Source organism: Lynx canadensis, chromosome E2, assembly GCF_007474595.2.
Source record: "Lynx canadensis isolate LIC74 chromosome E2, mLynCan4.pri.v2, whole genome shotgun sequence".
Classification (NCBI taxonomy): domain Eukaryota; kingdom Metazoa; phylum Chordata; class Mammalia; order Carnivora; family Felidae; genus Lynx; species Lynx canadensis.
The window spans coordinates 54,211,911-54,234,399 of record NC_044317.1 but is presented as its reverse complement, the minus strand read 5'-3'; the positions used below and the strand labels follow the sequence as shown (position 1 = coordinate 54,234,399).

The 22,489-nt window shown below is 55.6% G+C and overlaps 1 protein-coding gene across 1 annotated transcript; it reads left to right on the top strand.

The window, feature by feature from the left end:
* The first annotated feature begins 340 nt into the window (after nucleotides 1–340).
* Nucleotides 341–16,467, top strand: SYT3 (synaptotagmin 3). Its single transcript, XM_030299325.1, has 10 exons — nucleotides 341–950; nucleotides 2,446–2,611; nucleotides 5,930–6,455; nucleotides 8,931–9,318; nucleotides 9,516–9,734; nucleotides 11,852–11,972; nucleotides 12,501–12,672; nucleotides 12,773–12,905; nucleotides 15,067–15,135; nucleotides 15,347–16,467. Exons 2-9 carry the CDS (start codon nucleotides 2,461–2,463, stop codon nucleotides 15,130–15,132), a joined length of 1,776 nt encoding a protein of 591 aa, XP_030155185.1. The 5' UTR covers nucleotides 341–950; nucleotides 2,446–2,460; the 3' UTR covers nucleotides 15,133–15,135; nucleotides 15,347–16,467.
* The last annotated feature ends 6,022 nt before the right edge of the window (nucleotides 16,468–22,489 follow it).

Here is a 22,489-nt window from a genome sequence, read left to right as displayed (position 1 = left end):
ACCTCCCTCCTTCCTCGCTGCGGCCGCGCGATTTCTGCTCTCAAGCCGCAGGTTCGGAGGGGAGGAAGGAGGGGGTGCAAGGGGAGGAGCCGCGGACCTGCGCCAGGGGCGGGGGGAGGAGTCGAGCGGGCACCGCGGCGGGCGCGCGGGGCTGCGGCGGCGGTGGCGGCGGCGGCGGCTCCGGGTGAGTCCGCTCCTCCCCCCTCCCCCCTGCCCCAGCCCCCGCCCCAGGCCGATCCTGGGGGGAGGCCCCAGCGCGTAGGGGCGGGGGTAGGTGCAGAGGCGCGCGGATCTCCTCCCCGCGAGTGCGGGTGCCGCAGCGCTTGCTGGCCGCCCCGGGGGAGGGGCACGTGGCCCTAGAAAGGGGGGTCCCGAAACACCTAGGTGTACCCCAACCTCACCCACCGATCCCCCGGAGGTGGGGATCGCTTACCCACTCCATGGCCCTTGAGGACTTAGGACTCCGCGGCCTCTCGGGGTCCAGGACATCATTCCTCCCCCCTGCAGCGCCTTGGGACCCCGGCATCTCATAACCCCCCCCCCCCTCCGAAAAAAATTCCCATCCTCTCTGCAGCCGGGAGAAGCATGAAGGACTTCAATTCCCAGCAGCCCATACAGCGCCGGGTCTGTGAAGTCTTTAGCCGCGGTAGCGCGAGGCCTGTCGGGAATTGTAGTCTCTAAGCTCAACGGGAGCTGGGGCCCCGGAGGTGGGAGGGGGTGGCTGGACCTCCCGGGGGTCGCCTGGGGTCGAGCAGCCGGTCCGAGGAGGACGAGACGTGAGGCTCGAACTGAGCTTTTTCTCCTGGCCACGGCCCCCAGATCCGGCTCCTCCTCCCACCACCTGGCGCGTGGGGACGGGTCCGCAGCCCCTTGTCCGCCCTACAACCCCCATGGGCTGCCGCCAGCCGCCGCCTCGGCTGCCACCCAGAACACGGCAGGGATAAGCGCAGGTGAGTCTGACCATGTCTGTCTCGGAGTCCTGGCCTTCTGCAACACCCCCACGACACCTGTCCATCCGTGAGCTCTGGTCTGCCCGTCCCTAATTTCCCCCTGCACTCTCCTTCCAGCCCATCTCTGATGTCTGCCTCCAAACCATGTGTGGCGAATTCCCCTTCGCCCCACATGCACCTCTTTCTCCCGGTCCCCTGTCTCGTATGCCCCCACCCCCATCCAACCTTCCTTCTGCACCCATGTCTGTCTGCCCAGCCCTCCTTTGTATCCTCGCCCATCTGTGATCTCTGGCCATCGCCTGTCAGTCTGTCCTTTATTCCTGCACCCCATCCGTTCTGCCAACCACTGTTTCTCTTTCAAAGATATTTCTGTCCTGGCGCTTCTAACTGTCCCTCTGTCCGCCCATCTCTTGCACTCCCATAAATTACACACCAGTCCATTCTTTATGGCTTGTCCATCCCAAATCGCAGTCCTTGACTTTCCCTGTGTCTGTTCATCTGTCCCTCCGTTCTGGGCCCCAGTTTGCCCTTCCCATTATCTCTGCCTCCCTTCCCCTTCTCTCTCCCTCCCTCAACTTGGTCCCTATCTCTGCATCCCGCACCTCCCATCCCACCCCAGCCACCACCGCACACCACAACCATCTCTTCTCTCTCTAACCCCACCCCTCCCTTTCTCTCGGTCCTGTCCCCTTCTACCTGGACCTGGCCTGTTTCTCGTTCCTTGAACCCGCCAGGCCCCTGCTCATGCTGTTCCTGCTGCTCTGAATGCTTTACCCCACGCCAGCCCCACCACCCACTGCCGGTGGCCGCAGAGAGCCCCCCAGCTGCCCACTTCCTAGTCCCTTTGTGATATTTCCTCTGTTTCTTTTAGAGCACCTCTCACAGTGTGAGCACGTCTTGTTTGTTTATGTGGTGTCTGTTGACTTGCTTACTCCGTGTCTCCTCTCACTGGATTGTAACACCAGGAAGTCGGGGACTGTGTGGGGCGCGTTCTCTGCTGGCTCTGCAGCATCTGGCACAGTGCCTGGCATGTAGTTGGTGCTCAATGAATATTCGTCGAATGCATGAACGAAGAACGGCTGTCCCCTCGCCCGCCCACGCCTAAATTCTGTCCCTTTGTCTGGGCACCCCTAATCTCTGTCTCTTTATCTGTCCTTAATCTCTGCCCCTTGACTGGCCTCCCTAGTCTCTTCCTCCTTGTCCATTTGTCCCTGTTCTCCTTCCTCCCGTCCATTCACGCTGATCTCTGTCCCCTTGGTTGTCCAATCCGTTACTGTCGTCTTGCCTGCACCCCGAATTTCAGTCCTGTCTATCGGCCCCGGATTTCTTTCTCATCGTCTATCCCTCCCCAGTCTACCTCCCCTGATCCACCTAGCCCCAATCTCTGTCCCCTCGCCTGTCCTTCCCTTTCTCTCTTTCCCTTTTTATCCTTTATCCATCCCTCCTTCAATCTCATCTCTCATCTGCACCCTCGTCCGGCCCCTTCCAAGCACAGAACCCACCGGCCGCCATGTCAGGAGACTACGAGGATGACCTCTGCCGGCGGGCACTCATCCTGGTCTCGGACCTCTGTGCGCGGGTCCGAGATGCCGACACCAGTGACAGGTGCCAGGAGTTCAACGACCTGCGAATTCGAGGCTATCCCCGGGGCCCAGATGCAGGTCAGCACCCCCAGCTGTCTCGGCCAGCCCCCTGTCTCTGCTACAGTCAATATTTTCAGAGAGTCAGAGCAGACTCGTTCAGCTTTCTGTTCTCTATGCGGCCCTGGCCAGTCCCTCTTAGGGTCTTGCCTCCATCCTGCTTGCTGCTGGTCCCCACACCTTTGATCTAAGGAGAAGGAACTAGGTGGGCCATCTGATTCCTGACCTTTTTGTGTTTGGCCCTGTGAGCCTCCTGCCCACTGCCCCCCACCCCAGCCACATACATGTCCCTTTCACATATCTGTTGTGTATCTTGCATAGTACTTAAAAGCTCAGGCTTTTGAGTCAGGCTGTCTGACTTGCCTGCATTCAAATCCCACTCCCCACCCCCCCCCCATGCCCCACCCCCGGCTACTTACTAATGGATGGCTTTAGGCAAGTAGCTCTTTTTCTGTGCCTCCGTTTCCTCCTGAAAATGGGGATAATAAAAGTGCCTACCTCATGGGGCGGCTGAGTGACTCAAGTGATGTAACACACGTGAAGTGCTTAGAACAAGCTGGGCACACAGTGGTCATGCAATAAATGCTGGGATGTACTTACTGAGCACCGGCCGTGTCCCAGGCAGTACGCAAGGTCCTTTGCATTGTTCATCAAGCACCCACAACGCCCCTTTGCGGTACACAGAATCCTCATTTTCGATGGCGGAGGGGAGACTCAGAAGGGTGAAGTGACTTGCCCAAGGTCACCCAGCTAGGAAGCGGCAGGGTTCTGGACACCAGGAAATGTCATGAGTGGCCCTGAGGGACCCTGAGGAAGCATGCGTGTAGAAGTTATACCTAGAGCCACACTTGCTGAGTGCAGGGCGGAGCTCGACACCTCGCGCGCCAGATGTCCAGGGACAGTGATGAGGAATGAGGTCCAGAGAGCTGCCAGTTTGTTTTTTATTTTTATTTATTTATTTTTTCAACGTTTATTGATTTTTGGGGGGACAGAGAGAGACAGAGCATGGACGGGGGAGGGGCAGAGAGAGAGGGAGACACAGAATCGGAAACAGGCTCCAGGCTCCGAGCCATCAGCCCAGAGCCCGACGCGGGGCTCGAACTCACGCACCGCGAGATCGTGACCTGGCTGAAGTCGGACGCTTAACCGACTGCGCCACCCAGGCGCCCCGAGAGCTGCCAGTTTGTGCTCAGAGTCTCACAGCCTGTAAGCAGAAGGGCCAGATTTGACCCCAGGAAGTCTAGTATACTGTGGCAATTTGGGGGTCCCCAAGCCCACCCTCCGTTTCTATGATTCCCTAGAAGGACTCACAGAAATGCTGTTCTACTCCTGGGTACGCTTTATCCGGCAAAAGGATAGGGATGAAATTCTGCGAAGGGAAAGACACAGAGAGGAGGGTCCAGGAGAGACCAGGCGTGAGCTTCCAGTCTCGGTCACGTAGACGTGGCTGACCGCCCGTGTGGCTGACCTTCACCTCCGGCCCCTCCAGGGGCCGAGCTGATACGGCACGTCCTAGTCCCCCAGCGTCAGTCACGCTGCGGACCATCTGGCAGGGCCCATGGTTCCACAGGTAAACAAAAACACTTTCAGGGAGGAAGTTCAAGGACTTAGCGGTTCCTTCCCAGGAGCCGATCCGGGGCCAAACATTTCCTTGGGCAAGGTTGGTCTTTTACTGCACAGCTACATCACCTTGCCAAGCCCAAATGGCTCCCCAGACCGGGCGGACAGAAAGGAGAAATCTGTCAGAGTTTAGAGGATCGATGTTTTGACTTGGAGAGGGTCTGGGTCAGGCTGATGGTAGAGGCAAGCAGCTGTTCGTTTTTTCTCTCCTCGTCTCCGCCTTGTCCTCCCAAACGGCCCCCCTTTCTCCACTCTTCCCAGGCTCAGGAGGCTGGCAAGCCCTTGCTTTGGTTTTTAGCAGGTCCCCAGAACTCTAAGCAGATGTTGGTCACTTGGAAAGGAACACCCTAAGGGGCGGAGGGGAGTAGGAATTTCAGAGTTTGGCCATCGCCAGTTGTATGGCCCCCCCAGGGTCACTTCCTGTCTCTCAGAGCCTCCTCGTCCTCGTCTGTAAAATGGGATCGATCGCAGTGCGGTGCGGATTCACACCACAGACTGCTGACTTAGATGCCCTGGTCAGTTCGGGACGGGAGGGCGTCCCCTCACCACCCGGCGTCCCCTGCAGGGACAGGACACAGCCAGTCCACTCAGCTGTCCTCGCTGCCAATAGCTTAGCCAATAGCTTCTCCCCACCCGCCATAATCTAGAGTCCGCACGGTGCACGAAATACCCCTGTGTTCTCCCTCGCTGAGACCCAGGAGTCAATCCCAAAACAGATTCACGTTCCCTGGAGGAGCCCTACTCCTGGCACCACTTCCTGAATGACCCAGGAACCTCTGGCTCGAGAACTAGGCTGTTCCCTGGGTTTCTCTGAAAGGCACATCAGCACACAGGAAGCATTTGCAAGGCGTTAGCCGTGGCGGCTGCTGATGCTGGGTTACACATGGCGGCAGCGGTATCACCAAACGTAACAATATTTGTCAGTCGAATGATAACCCGCGACCCAAATACCATTTCTTGGGAAATAGTGAAGTGTGACAGCTCTGGAGCCAGGCGCTCCGGGGTCAAGGTCTGACTCCAGCGCTGACCTGTGGGGACTCTGCCCAGGAGACTTTGGGTCCATTGACCTCAGTTTCCTTTTGTGGAAAGCAGGTGTTAATAAGGTCGCCAAGCTCCCAGGGCGCCTGTCAGGCACGAGTAAACCAATGCCAATATGGCACTTAGGTGTCTGGGACATAGTGACCATTCAGTAGACATCTCAGCGATGGGTCCCTTTTACCTCCACCGTAAGAGGCAGGACTTCCTATTTGGCAAACGGGGAACGTGGGGCTCAGAGTGCTTAAGATATGCTCCCGGGGCCACGCGGCAAACACAGATTTGAACTCTTGTCGTGGGAGGAGTCACGCCGGCTCCTCTCTCCTTGGTCCTCTCCGAGCATTTGGGGGGACGTTGGGTGTGTCCTCTTCTAGAGAGGCAGCACGGGCTAGTGATTAAGAATCAGCTCCGAAGACAGACCGCGCTTTCAAATCCCAGATCTGTCCTTGACTGCTTGCGCAGCGTTATTCAAGTCGCTCCACCTCTCTGTGCCTCGGTTTCCTCATCTTTAAAACGGTTATATAGAGATACCCAGCCTGTGGGGCCGGGGAGTTGAAGTAAACGGACGTCAGGTGCCTAGGACAATGCATGGCGAATGCTAAAGGTTAGCTCTTTGGGGACAGCAGTGGGAGGATAAGCTCTGACCCCACCCTGACCCCTGACCTTTGTCCTCACTCTCTCCAGACATCTCCGTGAGCCTGCTGTCGGTCATCGTGACATTCTGTGGCATTGTCCTTCTGGGCGTCTCCCTCTTCGTGTCCTGGAAATTGTGCTGGGTGCCCTGGCGGGACAAGGGAGGCTCAGCGGTGGGCGGGGGCCCCTTGCGCAAAGACCTAGGCCCTGGGGTCGGGCTGGCAGGCCTGGTGGGCGGTGGCGGGCCCCACCTGGGGGCCGGCCTGGGTGGCCATCCTCTGCTGGGGGGTCCACACCACCACGCCCACACCGCCCACCATCCGCCCTTCGCTGAGCTGCTGGAGCCAGGCAGCCTAGGGGGCTCTGACCCCCCCGAGCCCTCGTACTTGGACATGGACTCGTATCCAGAGGCCGCGGCAGCTGCAGTGGCCGCTGGGGTCAAACCGAGCCAGACATCTCCTGAACTGCCCTCTGAGGGAGGTGCGGGCTCTGGGCTGCTCCTGCTGCCCCCCAGTGGTGGGGGCCTGCCCAGTGCCCAGTCGCATCAGCAGGTCACAAGCCTGGCACCCACCACCAGGTGAGACAGGCTACTGGGCTGGGGGTCCACTCTGAACTTCTGTTCCTCCTCTGTGTCTCTTTCCCAGATATGGTTCTTCTGAGCCCTGCAAGAGGTCCAGAGGCCTAGAGGTCCAGAGTCCTGAGTCCTGGGGCAGGAAGGGGCTGGGGGTGTGGACTCCTGGGTCCTGGGGAGAGAAGAGGCTAGGGCCCCAGACTCCAGGGTCTGAGGGAGGAGGAGCTTAGAGACCTGGACTCTCAGATTCAGAGAGCACAGGACCGCAGAATGAAGATTAGACCCCCGAGGCCCTGAGACACAAAGCGATTCGTGTCTTTCACCCTAAGCCAGGATTGGTGGTGGGACCTGGGATCCGTCTGATCGCTATCCGTCTGAGCATGTCATTGAGCACCTAATATGAACTAGACCCGAGCTGGGTGTTGGAAAAACAAGTGAGCGTGGCAGCCAGACCCTGCCGTCATGCCACGTACGGTCCGGGGCAAGTGGGTCCCCAGAGAGGCCAGCCCAGCCCAGCCGGGCCAGTGCTGCAGGAAAGTGGCTTAGGGGGCCACTTTAGCTGTGGGAGTCCAAGGAGTCGCTGATTCGGTCTGGGAGGGGGCTGGGGCCTTCCAGAGATGGCTGAGACCTACAGAGTGAGGAAGAGTTAGCCGGGCACAGAGGTAGGGGTGTGAGCCGGGCCTTCCAGGAGGAGAGAGCGGCCAGTGCAAAGGCTAGAGAGGAAGGAGGTCACAGTGCATCGTGGGAACTGCCAGCAGTCACTATGGCCTGCCAGTACGTGTGCGAAAAGGAGGCGATGTGGCTGCGGCTGTGTGTGGGGCCAGACCACACAGGGTATTGGGGCCTCCAATGCCTGGCTGAGGGGCGGGGACTCTGTCCTGTGAGCAGGAGGGGCAGGGCCAGTTTTGGGTGTAGAAAGACCTCTCTGGGGCCACATAGGGGTGGACTAGAGGGACAGACTGGAGACCAGTAGTCCAGGCAGGAGAGGAGGAAGTTGAGCTGAGACTGTGGGCACGGGGATTAAAGGGCAAGGTCAGGGGGCAGGAGAGATGAGACTCGGGGCGGATGGCTGTGGGGTAGGAGGGGTGGGGACAGGTGCTAACAGCACCCATCCTGGCCTGGTGATTGGGTGGGTGTCAGATCAGAGGATCTAAGGAGAGGAGTGGGTGTGAGGGAGACCTTGAGCTCATCTGGATCTTGTTGAGTGTAAGGCCTCTGGGGCAGTGTCCAGGGAAACTGCCTTCAGAAGGATCATCTTGGGCCCCAGACAGTAATGGGAGAAGGTCCCAGGACCCTGGTAATCCCAGAACCTGGCCAGGGGCCCAGGGGCTCATGGGAGATGTAGTTTGGGGTCTCTGCGGAAGCCCCGCCCCCATTACATACGTGGAGACACTGAGGCTCAGAGGGTGTCGGTGACCTGCTCAAAGTCACCCCGGGAGCAAGGAGTGGCGGGGGGATCTGTAGCTGGAGCCCCCACCCCCACCCCCACATCCCTTTCCAAGACTGGAGCCTCCTGCTCCCCCCACCCGGGCCTGCCTCTCAGCACATCTGGGGTTGCCCGTCGCTAGGGGCCCCATCACGCGGACTTCACCCTAGGGGTGATTGTCCACGCGGGACAGGGCAGATGAGCCGGGGGGCCACGGGGACGGGGGAGTTCGGGAGAGGGGAGGGGCGGGCTTTAGGGGGTTGGGGGGAGGCGAGGATGGCTCTGGCGTCTGGCCTGCAGATCTCGGTGGAGCACGGGGACCCCGGAGGAGGAGTGGGTCTGGGAGAAGGCGCTGAGCCCAGCGGGGAAGGGCGTGCAGGGTCTGGTGGGAAGCCGAGGCCGGGAGCGGGTCACATTTAGCAGACAAAAGGCTGTTGATGGGTGTGGAAACCTGGGACGCAGATGAGCCTGTCCAGGGAAAGCGTGTGTGTGTGTGTGTGTGTGTGTGTGTGTGTGTGTGTGTGTGAAGGGGAGAAGAGGCCCAGAGGGGCCCGAGAGGGGAGCTCTGGGCTTCCAGAATGTCCCATCGACACTAGGAACGGTGGAGAAGGGAGTTGAGAGAGACAGGACAGGCCAGGTGGAGCGGTGGTCAGGTGGGAAATGTGATACTGGGGCTAAGGCAGGTTGGGGAGATTTGAAGAAGGTTCAGGAGGTCTGGGCTGTGTGGGGCCTCTGGAGTCCAGAGAGGTTATTCTGGGTCATGCACTTGAGGTCAGGGGGAGGCTTCTGGAAGCCGGTGCATAAGCAGATGCTAGCTGGAGCTAGTTTAGAGACCGGGATACCCCGCACCCCCCCCCAACACAGGTGGAGAAACTGAGGCTCAAAGAGCGCGAGTGGCTGGCTCGAGGTCATAGTGAACCAGGGTGGGATCTGTGGCCACCCAGATGCGGTGTTGGGGGAAGAGGCAGGGAGGAGTCTCCCGGGTCTTTAGATGCTGTCAAAGATCCCCACCTTTGTCAGTGGCCCCACCTTGGTCTTCCCCACCCCCCCCACAGGTACCCGGCCCTACCCCGGCCCCTCACCCAGCAGACCCTGACCCCTCAGCCGGACCCTGGCAGTGAGGAGCGGCCGCCTGCCCTACCCTTACCCTTGCCAGGCGGTGAGGAAAAAGCCAAACTCATCGGGCAGATCAAGCCCGAGCTGTACCAGGGGACTGGACCCGGTGGCCGGCGCGGTGGCGGGGCCGCGGGCTCGGGAGAGGCCGGAGGAGGGGCGCCCTGCGGCCGCATCAGTTTTGCCCTGCGGTACCTCTATGGCTCCGACCAGCTGGTGGTGCGGATCCTGCAGGCCTTGGACCTCCCGGCCAAGGACTCCAATGGCTTCTCAGACCCCTACGTCAAGATCTACCTGCTGCCGGACCGCAAGAAAAAGTTCCAGACCAAGGTCCAGAGCGAGGGTCCTGGACATCCGGGTCCCACGGAGGAGGGGGAGGGGGTCTGACTCCTGAGGCTGAGGGAAGAGGGGCTGGGGGTCTGGACTCCCGGGTCCGAGGGAGGAGGGGCTGGGGTCTGGCCTCCCGGGTCCTTGGGAAGCGGCTGATGGGTGTGGTGTCCGTCTGCCCCCTCCCCCACCCCCTGCAGGTGCACAGGAAGACTCTGAACCCTGTATTCAACGAGACATTCCAGTTCTCGGTGCCCCTGGCCGAGCTGGCCCAGCGCAAACTGCACTTTAGCGTCTATGACTTCGACCGCTTCTCACGGCACGACCTGATCGGCCAAGTGGTGCTGGACAACCTCCTGGAACTGGCTGAGCAGCCCCCCGACCGCCCACTGTGGAGGGACATCGTGGAGGGCGGCTCGGTCAGTGGCCCCTGCATCCCTCTTCCTGGGGACCCAGGACCCCTCAGTTTCCGACCTCTCTGCCCTTGGACTTCATAACCCTCTAACTTCTTGACCCAGGCTTTTCTTTTGAAATTTATTTTATTGCGAAATATTGCAAGCACACAAGCAAAGCGTAGAGGTTGATATCATGGACCCCCATCCTCCCCCCCCCCACCCTGTCAAATGCTGACGTCATGCCTGGACCCCAGACCTCCCAACTCCTGACTCCCCCTTTGACATCTGATGGTAACAACTGGGGAAATTGTAACAGACACCCACCAACCACCTCCTCATAACTTCATGGTGTGATCCTACGACGTTTGCCCTCTGACCCGAAATTCCTGACCTTCCACCGTCCTGACCCCGGAATTCCCAGCTTGTAGTTTTCTGACTTCCTTCACCTTCCAACCTCCTGGCTTTCCAGTTCCCAAGCTTCCTGAAACCCCAGCCCCTCTGATCTCTGAACCTTTTATGTTTCAAACCCATGACCTCCAGATCTAATCTCATCCTCTGGTCTCTGCCTGAATCCTGATAGCCTCATCCCCCCGGGCCTCAGACATACCTGGGTCCCCAGTATCCCCACACCCCCAGTTCCTCCAGCAACCAGATTGTAGGGTCCACAACGCCCAGCACCGACCCCCCGCTACTGGCCAACTTCCTCTGTCCATCCAGTCGCTCTAACATGCTCGTTGGGTGTCCTGACCCCTTCTGCACCCCCAAGCCTCAAACCCCCAATTCCTAGGCCCTCTCGGGTCTGATCTGTGCATGTCACAACGTTCCAGCTGTCTGCCGATGTGGGGCAGCTGTGTGTGCACTGGGTGTGAGCCCTGTCCTAGCTTTGTCCAGATGATGGCCACACTCGAGGTCCTGCCCTCCTCTGAGCCTCAGTTTCACCATCTGCATGATGACACAATTAAATTGGGTGCCCGCGGCTCTTCCTACAGTCCCCTTCCTCCTGCCTCCACCTTGTCTCCTTGTGTCTGTCACTTCTTCTTTCCTCCCTCCTCATTATCACCAGAGGTCTTCACTCATTTATTTGTGCCTTCATTCCTTAAACAGTTGACTTTTTTCGTTTCAGGATCAGGCCCCGGGGACCCCACACAGTCCTCGGGGGCTCCAGGTCTAGGTGGTCACAGTTAGCTGTCAAGGGCAGGGAGTGGGGGATCCAGGGACCTGGGCTTCATCAGTGTGGTAGGGAGGCCAGGGGCCCAGATGACGCCGAAGGACAGGGCAGGGCGGATCGTGGGCCCGGGGTCAACTCAGCCCCCGTTCCAGGTCTGTGTGGGGTGTGCGAGTCTCTGTCTCCTCTGTGGCCTCACTTAGGGCTGGTGTGTCCCCTGCCCTCCCTAAGACTGACTTCTCAGTGTCTGTCACACTGTTTGGATCTCTGTCCCTCATTCTGGGTAGGTTTCTGTCTCTCTCTCTCTCTCTCTCTCTCTCTCTCTCTCTGGGCCTTTGCCCTTCTCCCCACCTCATTCTGGGTCTCTTTCACTCTGTCCAGGTCTCCATACCCTCCACCAAGTCTCTATACCCATTTCTTGGGATCTCCTGCCCCTTGGGGCTCTGGCATCCCCCCCCCCAACCCGGACTCTGTCTCTCTCCTCTGGGTCTCTGTCTCCCTCTCCTCCCGGTCTCTGTATTCTTCTTTCTGAAGTCTCGCTTATTGTCTGTCTGTATGTCTGTCTCTCTCTCTCTTTCTCTCTCTGAGTCTCTATGCCCCCTCTCTGGGTTTTCTTGCATTAGGACTCTGTGGGTCTGCCTTTCAAGCTATAGCTCTCAGTGCCTTGGTCCTTGTCACAGCCTACATTTCACTGTGCGTGCGTGCTCTGTCTCTCTCTCTCTCCCTCTCTCTCCTGCTCCCTCCCTGCACTCGTGCCTCTTCCCATCCTCCCTGCAGAACAAACCAGCTTTGCTGGTGGCAGGCAGCTGCGACCAAGGAGTTACCAGGTTTGGCAGAGTCAGACTGTGAAGTGGGTGGGCAACCTGAGTCCTGGATGTCAAGGAGGAGAGCTGGAGGTTCCAGATGGGAGAGAACGTGAGGCAGAGACAGGGGAGACTGAGGCAGGGCACGGCTGAACCCCTTTCCCCAACTGCAGGAAAAGGCAGATCTCGGGGAGCTCAACTTCTCACTCTGCTACCTCCCCACCGCCGGGCGCCTCACCGTGACCATCATCAAAGCCTCTAACCTCAAAGCGATGGACCTCACTGGCTTCTCAGGTGGGTTCGTGAGGCGCTGGGACCTAATGGAGGAGCATCTGGGGGCCCGGGCTCCTGGGTCTGAGGGAGGAGGGGCTGGGGGTGAGGCCTCCTGGGTCTGAGGGAGGAGGAGCCGGGGTTCTGGATTCCCGGGTCTGAGGGAGGAGGGGCTGGGGGCCTGGACTCCCGGGTCTGAGGGATGAAGGGCTGGGGGCCCAGACTTCTGGGTCTGAGGGAGGAGGGGTTGGGTGCAGGACTCCTGGGTCTGAGGGAGGAGGGGTCTGGGGACCCAGACTTCTGGGTCTGAGGGAGGAGGGGTTGGGGGCAGGACTCCTGGGTCTGAGGGAGGACGGGTTGGGGGCTAGGATTCCTAAGTCTGAGGGAAGAGGGGTCTGGGGGTGAGGACTCCTGGGTCTGAGGGAGGTGGGGCTGGAGGCCTAGACTTCTGTGTCTGAGGGAAGACGGCAATGGGGACCCAGACCCATGGGTTGGACTGGGGTCTGAGGGAGGAGGTCGAGTCGGTTCAGGGCTCTCCATGCCCACCCCCAGACCCCTACGTGAAGGCCTCTCTGATCAGCGAGGGGCGGCGTCTGAAGAAGCGGAAAACCTCTATCAAGAAGAACACGCTGAACCCCACGTACAACGAGGCGCTCGTGTTCGATGTGGCCCCGGAGAGCGTGGAGAGCGTGGGGCTCAGCATCGCGGTGGTAGACTATGATTGGTGAGGGTCATGGCCCGGGCCGGGGGGGGCGGGAGGCCAGGGGATGGGACCGAGCCCGCCCCCTCCCTCCCGAAGTGCTCAACGCCCCCCCCCCCCCCAGCATCGGGCACAACGAGGTGATCGGTGTGTGCCGCGTGGGCCCGGACGCCGCCGACCCCCACGGCCGCGAGCACTGGGCGGAGATGCTGGCCAACCCCCGCAAGCCCGTGGAACACTGGCATCAGCTGGTGGAGGTGAGCTGGGCGGCCTCCCAGTGACACTCGGGACGCCATTCATGCACTCATCTAGTCATTCCGGCCTAGGGTGGACTCTAGACCACCTAGGTTGGAATCCCTGTTCTACCAACTTTAGCTGTGTGATTTAGGGCAAGTCACTTGACCTCTCTGTGTCTCAGATAATTCTACTGAGAAATGGGGTTGTTGTTATTGTTTATAAATTTTTTTAAGTTTATTTATTTCTTTTTGAGAAAGAGTGAACATGAGCAGGGGAGGGGCAGAGAGAGAGAGAGAGAGAGAATTCCAAGCAGGCTCTGAGCTCTGAGCACAGAGCCGGATGAGGGGCTAGAACTCAACTAACCAGGAGATCATGACCTCAGCCAAAAATGAGAGTCGAATGCTTAACCGACTGAGCCACCCAGGCACCCCTGGGGTTGTTAATAGCATCTAAAGTTAGGACAGATAGGGGGATTCAGTGAGTTAATGCAGGATTCAGTGTCTGCCTCTCCTTAAGGGCTCAGCAAATGGTCAGCTACTGTTACTATTATTTCCCATGATACTAAGTCCAAAATAAAGGGGGAAAACTGAGTGAGGGAGCTGGGTTGGGGTTTTGGGGGGTTCGGTTTTGGTTCAGTTTGTTTTAAACAGGCTGTAGTTGAAAGTCAGTGGATTGTGGTGTACTGGGTGGGGATCAACAACTTTTTCTTTCTTTTTTTTTCTTTAATTAATTTTATTTATTTTTGAGAGAGATGAGGCGGGGGAGAAAGAGAATCTTAAGCAGGCTTCATGTGCAGCGTGGAGCCAGCTACAGGGCTCGATCTCAGGACCCTGAGATAGTGACCTGAGCTGAAATCGAGTCAGACTTAACCGACTGAGCTACCCAGATGCCCCCCAAATTTTTTCTTAAGAAGAAAATAAAGTCTTGGGGTGCCTGGGTGGCTCAGTCAGTTAAGCGTCCGACTTCAGCTCAGGTCTTGATCTCACAGTTCATGGATTCAAGCCCTGTGCCTGGAGCCTGCTTGGGATTCTCTCTCTTTCCCTCTTTCTCTTCCCCTCCCCCACTCACGCTTTCTCTCTCTCTCCAAAATAAATAAACTAAAAAATAATAATAATAAAGCGATGTGCATTGCAGTATACTTCCTCTTCATTGTTTTCGACATTTTAAAAACTATTTTAACTTTCTGGGGAAAAAAATTAACCATAAAAAAGATGTAAAAAGAAGGCTGCTTATTTTTCCTTTCGTCTCAGTCTCTAATATGACACAGGACCGGCCTCTGTTTAAAATTTGATATTTTGGGGGCATCTGGGTGGCTCAGTCGGTTAAGCGTCCGACTTCGGCTCAGGTCATGATCTCACAGTTTGTGGGTTCGAGCCCTGAGTGGGGCTCTGTGCTGACAGCCCAGAGCTTGGAGCCTGCTTCAGATTCTGTCTCCTTCTCTCCCTGCCCTTCCCCCGCTCACACTCTCTCTCTCTCTCACTCTCTCAAAAATAAACATTAAAAAAATTTTTTTAATTTGGTATTTTGCACATCGTGGATTTTTTTTTTCTTGGGTTAATCTTGATTTTTCAAAATATCGCATTGCAAGAGTAGTTCCCTTGATTGCTGAGTTTGGGCACAGCTGAAAGTTTGCACCCAGGGTGGACGGACTCCTCCTGGGCCTGACTGTAGCCTAGCTTTAGACTTTTCTTTGAGGGGTGAGGAGGGATTTTAAGCAGCAGAGCCCAGGGCTCAAGCCTGAGGTTTGAAAAGACCATGGCTCTATTTAGAGGGACAGATGGTAGCTCCTTTCTCCTTCCACCGCTCACTCTTCCCCTAGTTTACTCGCTCGTTTCACCAACTTCTCCAGAAGCTTCTGTGTGCTGTGCTCGTGCTGGGCAATGCTGGGAGCACAGAGAGGGGTGGAATCCGGGCTGAGTGAGGTCCTGACCCCCGACTTTCAGCTAGTGGCGCACCATAGTGCATGGCCCCAGAGGGTCTTTCTACCCCCGCCCCCCGCACTGACTCTGCCCCTTCTCGGCCCGCAGCCCTCCCTGGCTCCCCAGAGGCTCCAAGACAGGGTCTCAGCTTCTCTGAGGGAGTTGAGTGAAAAGCGAAGTTCGATGTCTTATTGTGTTGCTTATTAGCGATTGTCTTGCCTCTGTCCCCCATATCTGAACCTTCTGGATTTCCTCATTTCAGGAAAAGACTTTGTCCAGCTTCACGAAAGGCAGCAAAGGATTGTCAGAGAAAGAGAACTCAGAGTGAGGGGTAAGGAACCGAGACCAGGGGAGGACGGAGGTTGGAGTCCCGGACTCCTGGGTCCGAGGGAGGAGGGGCTGGGAACCTGGAATCCTGGGCCAGATGACGGAGGGACAATGGGCCAGGATTCCTGAGTCCCTGGGAGTGTTGATGGAACTACAGCAGGTCACGGGCCTGCTCTCTGCCGTCGCTGACATCTCCTCCCTGTCCGGTCCTGCAGGTCTGGCCTAGGCCCAGGATCGGACCAGGCCCCCTCAGGACCCCATCCCTTCCTGCCCGGACTGTGAATTCATCTCCTCGAAGCCATAACGTCCGAGCTGCGTGGTGCGGGGCTGCCTGGGCCCACCCATCCTTCTACCCTGCGAGGCGCGAGGGTGGGAGGCAGGCGGGCCCAGCTCCCTGTTTCAGGGTTGGGGGGGGCATTCAGTCTCCACTGTGTCTGTCTTCCCTTCCCCAGGGGTCCTCTTCCAGGCAAGGGGCCATGCATGTCTGGGGGACCCCAGCCCCCCAAACCCTTCGTCTTTCTGTCTGTCTCTTTGCTGTTTGTCCAAGACTTGGTGTCCTGACCCTTGTTCTTGCTGTGAATGTCAACAGACCGATCCTCCGTATTCCCCCAGACACACACACACACACACCTGTGTCTACTCTTTCTGTTCAACACACCCTGCGTCTGGCCGATCCCCCCACTGCTGCTGCTACCAACACCGGAATAAACACACACCGTGGGTCTCACTCCACCTGGGGCTCCTGTCCTCTCTGGGACTGGGAAGCTGGGTTGGAACATCCTGGCTCTGAACATCCTGGGTTCAGACCAAAGTTTTATTCACTGGCCAAGTGACCTCTGGCAACTAAATTGGTCTCTTTGGAGCCTCAGTTTGTAAATGTTACGTATGCCATGACCCTTATGATTGTAAGACACAAAATGCAACCCAAACTACCATAAGCCACAGGCAGGACTGAAAGCTCTTTGTACATGGTGAGTCTGAGCATACAGAAGGACTTCAGGCATGGTCAGATCAAGGTGTTCAAGTGACTCTGCATTGCTCCTTATGAACTCATTCTCAGGCAAGCCTTTGCAATAGTAATAAGCTTGGAGCCATCTGGAGCTCCAAGCTTATAATGCTGTATCTGTTGTGATGGCTTCAGCTGCATAAAACGGAATTCCACCAGAAAGAGCTGAAAAGATAGAGATTTCTTTTGCTCGCATAACAAACCTTTCAAAGACACGCAGGCCCGGTGTTAGTTCAGCTGCTCGGCAACGTCAGGCACAGGGTTGACATCTCTGAGATTCGTTTTGCCTTCCCTTCGTGAATACAGACCACGGCAGTACCGTGCATTACGTTCTCACGCGGTGGCATCCAAAACAGGAAATGTGGGGGGGCGCCTGGGTGGCTCAGTCGGTTAAGCATCCGACTCCTGGTTTCGGCTCAGGTCGTGATCTCATGGTTCGTGAGTTCAAGCCCCACACTGGGCTCTGCGCTGGCAGCACGGAGCCTGCTTGGGATTCTTTCTCTCTCTCCCTCCCTCTGCCCCATCCCCCACTTGTGCTGTCTCTGTCTCTCTCAAAATAAATAAACTTTAAAAAATAAAAATAAAAAATAAATAAAGCGGGAAGTGTGGCAGGGCCCTCCCCTTGTGTGTTGGTCCCTAGACAGGCTCTCCTTATTTTTCATTTGCCAGAACCAGGAGCAGTGGCCACCCGGGTTGCAAAGCAGCCTGGGAAACCCAACTGTGTGGGTTTTGCCAGCAAGGCAGCACGGAGAGGGGAGTGATCGTTGGGCAGGAAATTAACGGGACCTACCGCAATCGCCCTCAGAAGATCATTTCAGAGGAGACAAAATTGGTTCCCCCCCCCCCCCCCCGCTTCCGTACCATTGAGGAACAGTATTCTGACTGGTCCTGTTAGCGCCTTGGATGACCACTTCAGACCAGTCACGAATCCAGCTGGCAAGCTTCCTGTTGGCACCCTCTCCCATGACTGAGGCCCCCTCCCCTCCCCACCTTGCTGGGATTGGCTCAGGACCCCCTCAGGACCTCATCCCTTCCTGTCCAGCTGGGAATTCATCCCCTGAAGTCATAAGGTTCTTTTTTTTTTTCTCCCAGTTTAATCACTTATTTTGAGAGAGAGCGAGAGCACTTGAGCATGAGCAGGGGAGGGGCAGAGAGAGATCAGTGCAGAGCCTGACACGGGGGCTTGAACTCATGAACCGTGAGATCATGATCCAAGCTGAGATCCACAGTCAGACGCTTAACCGACAGAGCCACCCAGGTGCCCCCCTCTCTCCGCTTTTTAGAGAACATACAGCACTGATTTTTTTTTTTTCATTGAACTCCAGCTAGGGGTACATTTTACTCTCTTTTCTCAAGGAGAGAGCAGCACTTCTCAAACCCTAATAAATGTCAGGGTTATAAAGATATAATCGCACTTGTAAAGTTCATCCTGAAGGTAAATAGGGCAGCCTATTAGCATCTACAAGAATTGCAAGCTAATTTTAACTTAATAAATATCCTGAAAATTCCCCTAAGGAGACAGTCCATCATGCCAAAGAGACTTATGCTTTAAAAAAAGTTTTTTTTAACGTTTATTCATTTTTAAGAGACAGAGCGTGAGTGGGGAGGCACAGAGAGAGAGAGGGAGACACGGAATTGAAGCAGGCTCTAAGCTGTCAGCACAGAGCCCGACGCAGGGCTCGAACCCACGAACTGCGAGATCATGACCTGCGTCGAGGTCGGACACTTAACTGACTGAACCACCCGGCGCCCCCAAAGAAACTTATGTTTTAAATTAATGTCATGCTCTACTGGTTTCTTGGGCGGGCTGCTAGTTTACTTTTCTTGCAATCTGTGATGATGCCAGTACCTTCCACAGGAGTTTGTCTGGTACCCAAGTGAGCTCGGAAGTCAGACGACCTCGATTCAAATCCCTCCTCCACACCTATTAGCTCTATGACTTTGGGCAAACTGTCTAACCTCTCAATGTCTCAATTTCTTTAACTGTAAGATGGAGAAAGTGATAATGCCTACTTCCCAAGAATGTTACACGGATTGCGCGCCTGGGTGCCTCAGTTGGTTGGGCCTCTGACTTCAGCACAGGTCATTATCTCACCTGTTAGTGAGTTCGAGCCCCGCATCAGGGTCTCTGCTCTCAGCACAGAGCCCGCTTCGGATCCTCTGCTTCTCTCTCTGCCCCCTCCCGCTTGTGCTCTCTCAAAAATAAATAAACGTTAAAAAAAAAAAAAAAGAATGTTACACAGATTAAATGAAAGGCTGTACAGCATTTAGCACACATTGGATGTGACCTGAAGGTTAGCTATTAACATTGGTAATGATGATAAAACCTTTGTGCTTTTGAAACTCACTCTCTCTCCCCAGCATCTCACCGCTGCGTCGGTGCAGGTAGGGGATTGAGCTCGAGGTACCTCGAATAAAGGCTCTTTGCTTTTGCATCGGAAAAAAAAAAAAAAAAAAAAAAAAAACATTGGTAATGATGATTATACTTGCTAATAATTATCATATATTATTAGAATATATCTGTGCATTAGGAAGCTTCATTTTATTTTATTATTTTTATAATATTTAATTTTTTTATTTGAGAGAGAGCAGGGGAGAGGAACAGAGGGAGGGGAGAGAATTTTAAGCAGGCTCCATACTGAGTGTGGGGCCCAACTCGGGGCTCGATTCCACAACCCTGGGATCATGACCTGAGCCAAAATCGAGGGTTGGGTGCTCGACCAACTAAGCCACCCAGACGTCCCCATAATCATTTTAACACTGACTGACTTCATATATGAGTGTCAGCTGTCCCAGAAGGCAGCAAGATGTTTCAGTGCGGGAAAATGTAAACAGGACAGTTTTTTTCACCAGTTTGCTTTGAAAAGGTATAACTTGGTTTTAATTGTTCCTGTTTCTTTTTTTTTTTCCTGCCCTTCTCTCTCTCTCTCTCTCTCTCTCTTTTTTAATATATGAAATTTATTGTCAAATTGGTTTCCATACAACACCCAGTGCTCATCCCAAAAGATGCCCTCTTCGATGCCCGTCACCTACTCTCCCCTCCCTCCCTCTCTCTCTCTCTTTTAATGTTTATTTATTTTTGAGAGAGAGAGCACAGGGAAGGAGGGAAGGAGCAGAGAGAGAGAGAGAGAGAGAGAGAGAGACAGAGGATCCGAAGCGGTCTCTGTGCCAACAGCAGAGAGCCCCATGCAGGGGCCCGAACTCACAAACCATGAGATCATGACCCGAGCCACGCCAACGTTGGAGGCTTCACTGACTGAGCTGCCCAGGTACCCTTCTGCCCTTCTCTTATAAGGACACCAATCATTGGACTCAGGGATCACTCTTTTTTTTTTTTAATTTTTAAATTTTTATTCATTTTTGAGAGAGAGACAGAGCACAAGCAGGGGAGGTACAGAGAGAGAGGGAGACACAGAATCCGAAGCAGGCTCCAGGCTCTGGGCTGTCAGCACAGCATCTGACATGGGGCTCAAACTCACAGACCATGAGATCATGACCTGAGCCGAAGTCGGACGCTCAACCGACTGAGCCACCCAGGCGCCCCTATCAGTTTCTTATAAAGTTAACACAGGGGCGCCCGGGTGGCTCAGTCGGTTGAGCGTCCAGCTTCGGCTCAGGTCATGATCTCGAGGTCTGTGAGTTCGAGCCCCGCGTTGGGCTCTGTGCTGACAGCTCAGAGCCTGGAGCCTGCTTCGGATTCTGTGTCTCCCTCTCTCTCTGCCCCTCCCCTACTTGTGCTCTGTATCTCTGTCAAAAACAAATAAACATTTAAAAAAAATTTTTTAAGTTAACACAAACTTACCATGTGACTCAGCAATCTCACTCCTGAGTATTTACCCATGAGAAGTAAAAGCCTATGTCCCCACAAATATTCACAGCCACCTTATTCATAATAGCCCCAGTCTGGAACACTGGGAACAATAAAAATGTCTATCTACAGGAGTGGATCAACAAATTGTATGTCCACAGGATGGAAGGCTACTCAGCAGTGGAAAGAACTACCTACTGATACGTGTAGTGGATAAATCTCAAAACCAGTATGTCTTGTGGAAAAAAAAAAAACCAGACACAAAAGAGTACAAACAGCATGACTCCATTTATGTGAAATTGCAGACAAGGGAGCACTAATCTATAGGGACAGAAATCGATCAGGATTGCCTGGGGCTGAGGGAGTGGGGGTGGGAGACTGATTACACACTGACACAAAGGAACATTTGGGGATCACAGAACTGTTCTGCCTCTTTTTTTATTATCATCATTTTAGTGAGAGAACACGAGTCGGGGAGAGGGACAGAGGGGGAGAGAAAGAGAGAGAGAGAGAGAGAATCCCAAGCAGGCTCCACACTCAGCACAGAGCCTGACACGGGGCTCGATCCCATGACCCTGGGACCATGAGCTGAAATCAAGAGTTGGATGCCCAACCCGCTGAGTCACCCAGGTGCCCCAGAACTGTCCTGTAAGTGAGCAGCTTATTAGTGTCACGTACATTCACGTTGTTGTGCAACCAATCTCCATTTTTTTAAATTTAAGGGACAAAGAGGACAGTGAGGGAGAGGGACAGAGGGGGAGAGGGGCAGTGCTCTGCCACAGGGCTCGATCCCATGACCCTGGGATCACGACCTGAGCCGAAATCAAGAGTCAGTGGCTCAACCAACTGAGCCACCCAGGCACCCCTTTCCATAACTCTTTTTATCTTGCAGAATGGAAGCTTTATACCCATGAAACGATAACTTCCCAATCCTCCTCCTCCCAGCCCCTGGCACCATTTGCCATCCTACTTTCTGTCTCTCTAAATGTGACTACTCTAGATATCTCATATAAGTGGCCTCATACACTACTGTCCTTCGATTGTAACAAATGTACCACACTAATGAATGATGTTAATAATGGAGGGAATTAGGGATAGGCGTACGAGGGTGGAGGGAATTAGGACCATAGGGTATATATGGTCCCCTCTAATGGTAAATGAGAGCTCTGTACTTTTCGTTCCATTTTTTTTCCGTAAACCTAAAACTGCTTTTTAAAAAGGCAATTAATTTTTTAAATCGTGGGTATCAGCTGAGAAAAACAACAGGTGTCCGCTTTCCGGGTCCATAGCTGCAGTAGGTGTCGACGCTAATAACAGCTTGCATGTCTGGGTGTGATTATTAGAGACTAGAAGACAAAATAAAGGTGAATTCCCTTTGTATACTTAAGTATTCGAGGCCAAGGTCATTCATTATTCCTGGGCACACAGTTGCTCTCTTTCCCCTCTGATAGAGTTCTCCAGGCCTGCCTTTTCGACTCGGCTGGTGGAGAGAGGTAGCCAATCAAGAGTGGCTCACTCGTGACGTCGCCAGTCACCAAGGCCTCCAAGGACCCGGCGCACCGTGGCGCCCTCTGGCGGGGAAAGGGAGGCTGTGTCTGAGAGAGCCCATCTGGTCCGCTGACTCCGGCCGGGTGCCACACACCTCACGCCCCCTGGTGCCTCAAGTCACCTTCCGTCTCCACGTTGCCAGTGCCTGGTGGGAGAAACCCCGGCCGAGAGAGAGAAATGCTGAGGGGAAGGGAAGATACAAATTCCCCGGCAGCCAACGAGATACAGGCATCCAATCAGAGGTGCGGATCCAACGAAATAGTGCAGGTATCCAATTAGATGGGGCAGAGTTGCCATGACGACACGAGTCTCCACAGGGTTTGCAGAGTTGGTGAGCTCAGGCACTGAGCGCCACCTGGCGCTTGGCAACGCTTGGCCGCTTGCTCCAGCAAGCGCGTGCTGGTTGAAGGCAGCCCACAGAGCGGGACAGCGCCCCCGTGACGTCACCAGTGGCCGAGCAGGCCCCTGGAGCGCGTGAGCGCCGGCGCGAGTTCGCGGGAGCTCCCGCGAGCCCGCCTGCAGGTCGCGCGCTCTCCCCCCACCCCCGCCCCGCCCAGTGCGTCGGCGGGTGCGCATGCGCTCGCGTTTGTTTCTTTTTTCTTTTTCTTTTTTTTTTTTTTTTTTCCTAGCGCGCGGAGGCTTAAAGGGCGGGAAAGGGCTGGAGGCGCGGCATGAGGCGAGAGGCGCGAGGGTGACAGCCAGGGTGAGGCCAGGCAGGTGGACCGAGGTGGGCTCCTTTGCGCCAGAAAAGACCTGGGAGGGGATGTCGCCCCATAAAATTCCTTGATGAGGGTCAGCGCCCCGAAGAGAGAGACGGCCGGACACGGGCCGGAAGGAGCGGAGCCCTAAAGGGACAGAGACCTGCCACACACGCAAACCCACGTGAGCAGAAGACGAGGCAAAGGTGTTAGAAAGTGAGGGGGAAGCCGGAAGTGACGGCGAGGCGGCGAGGGGAGCCCCCGACCGCGATCGGGACGCGTGGAGGGGGTTGTCACA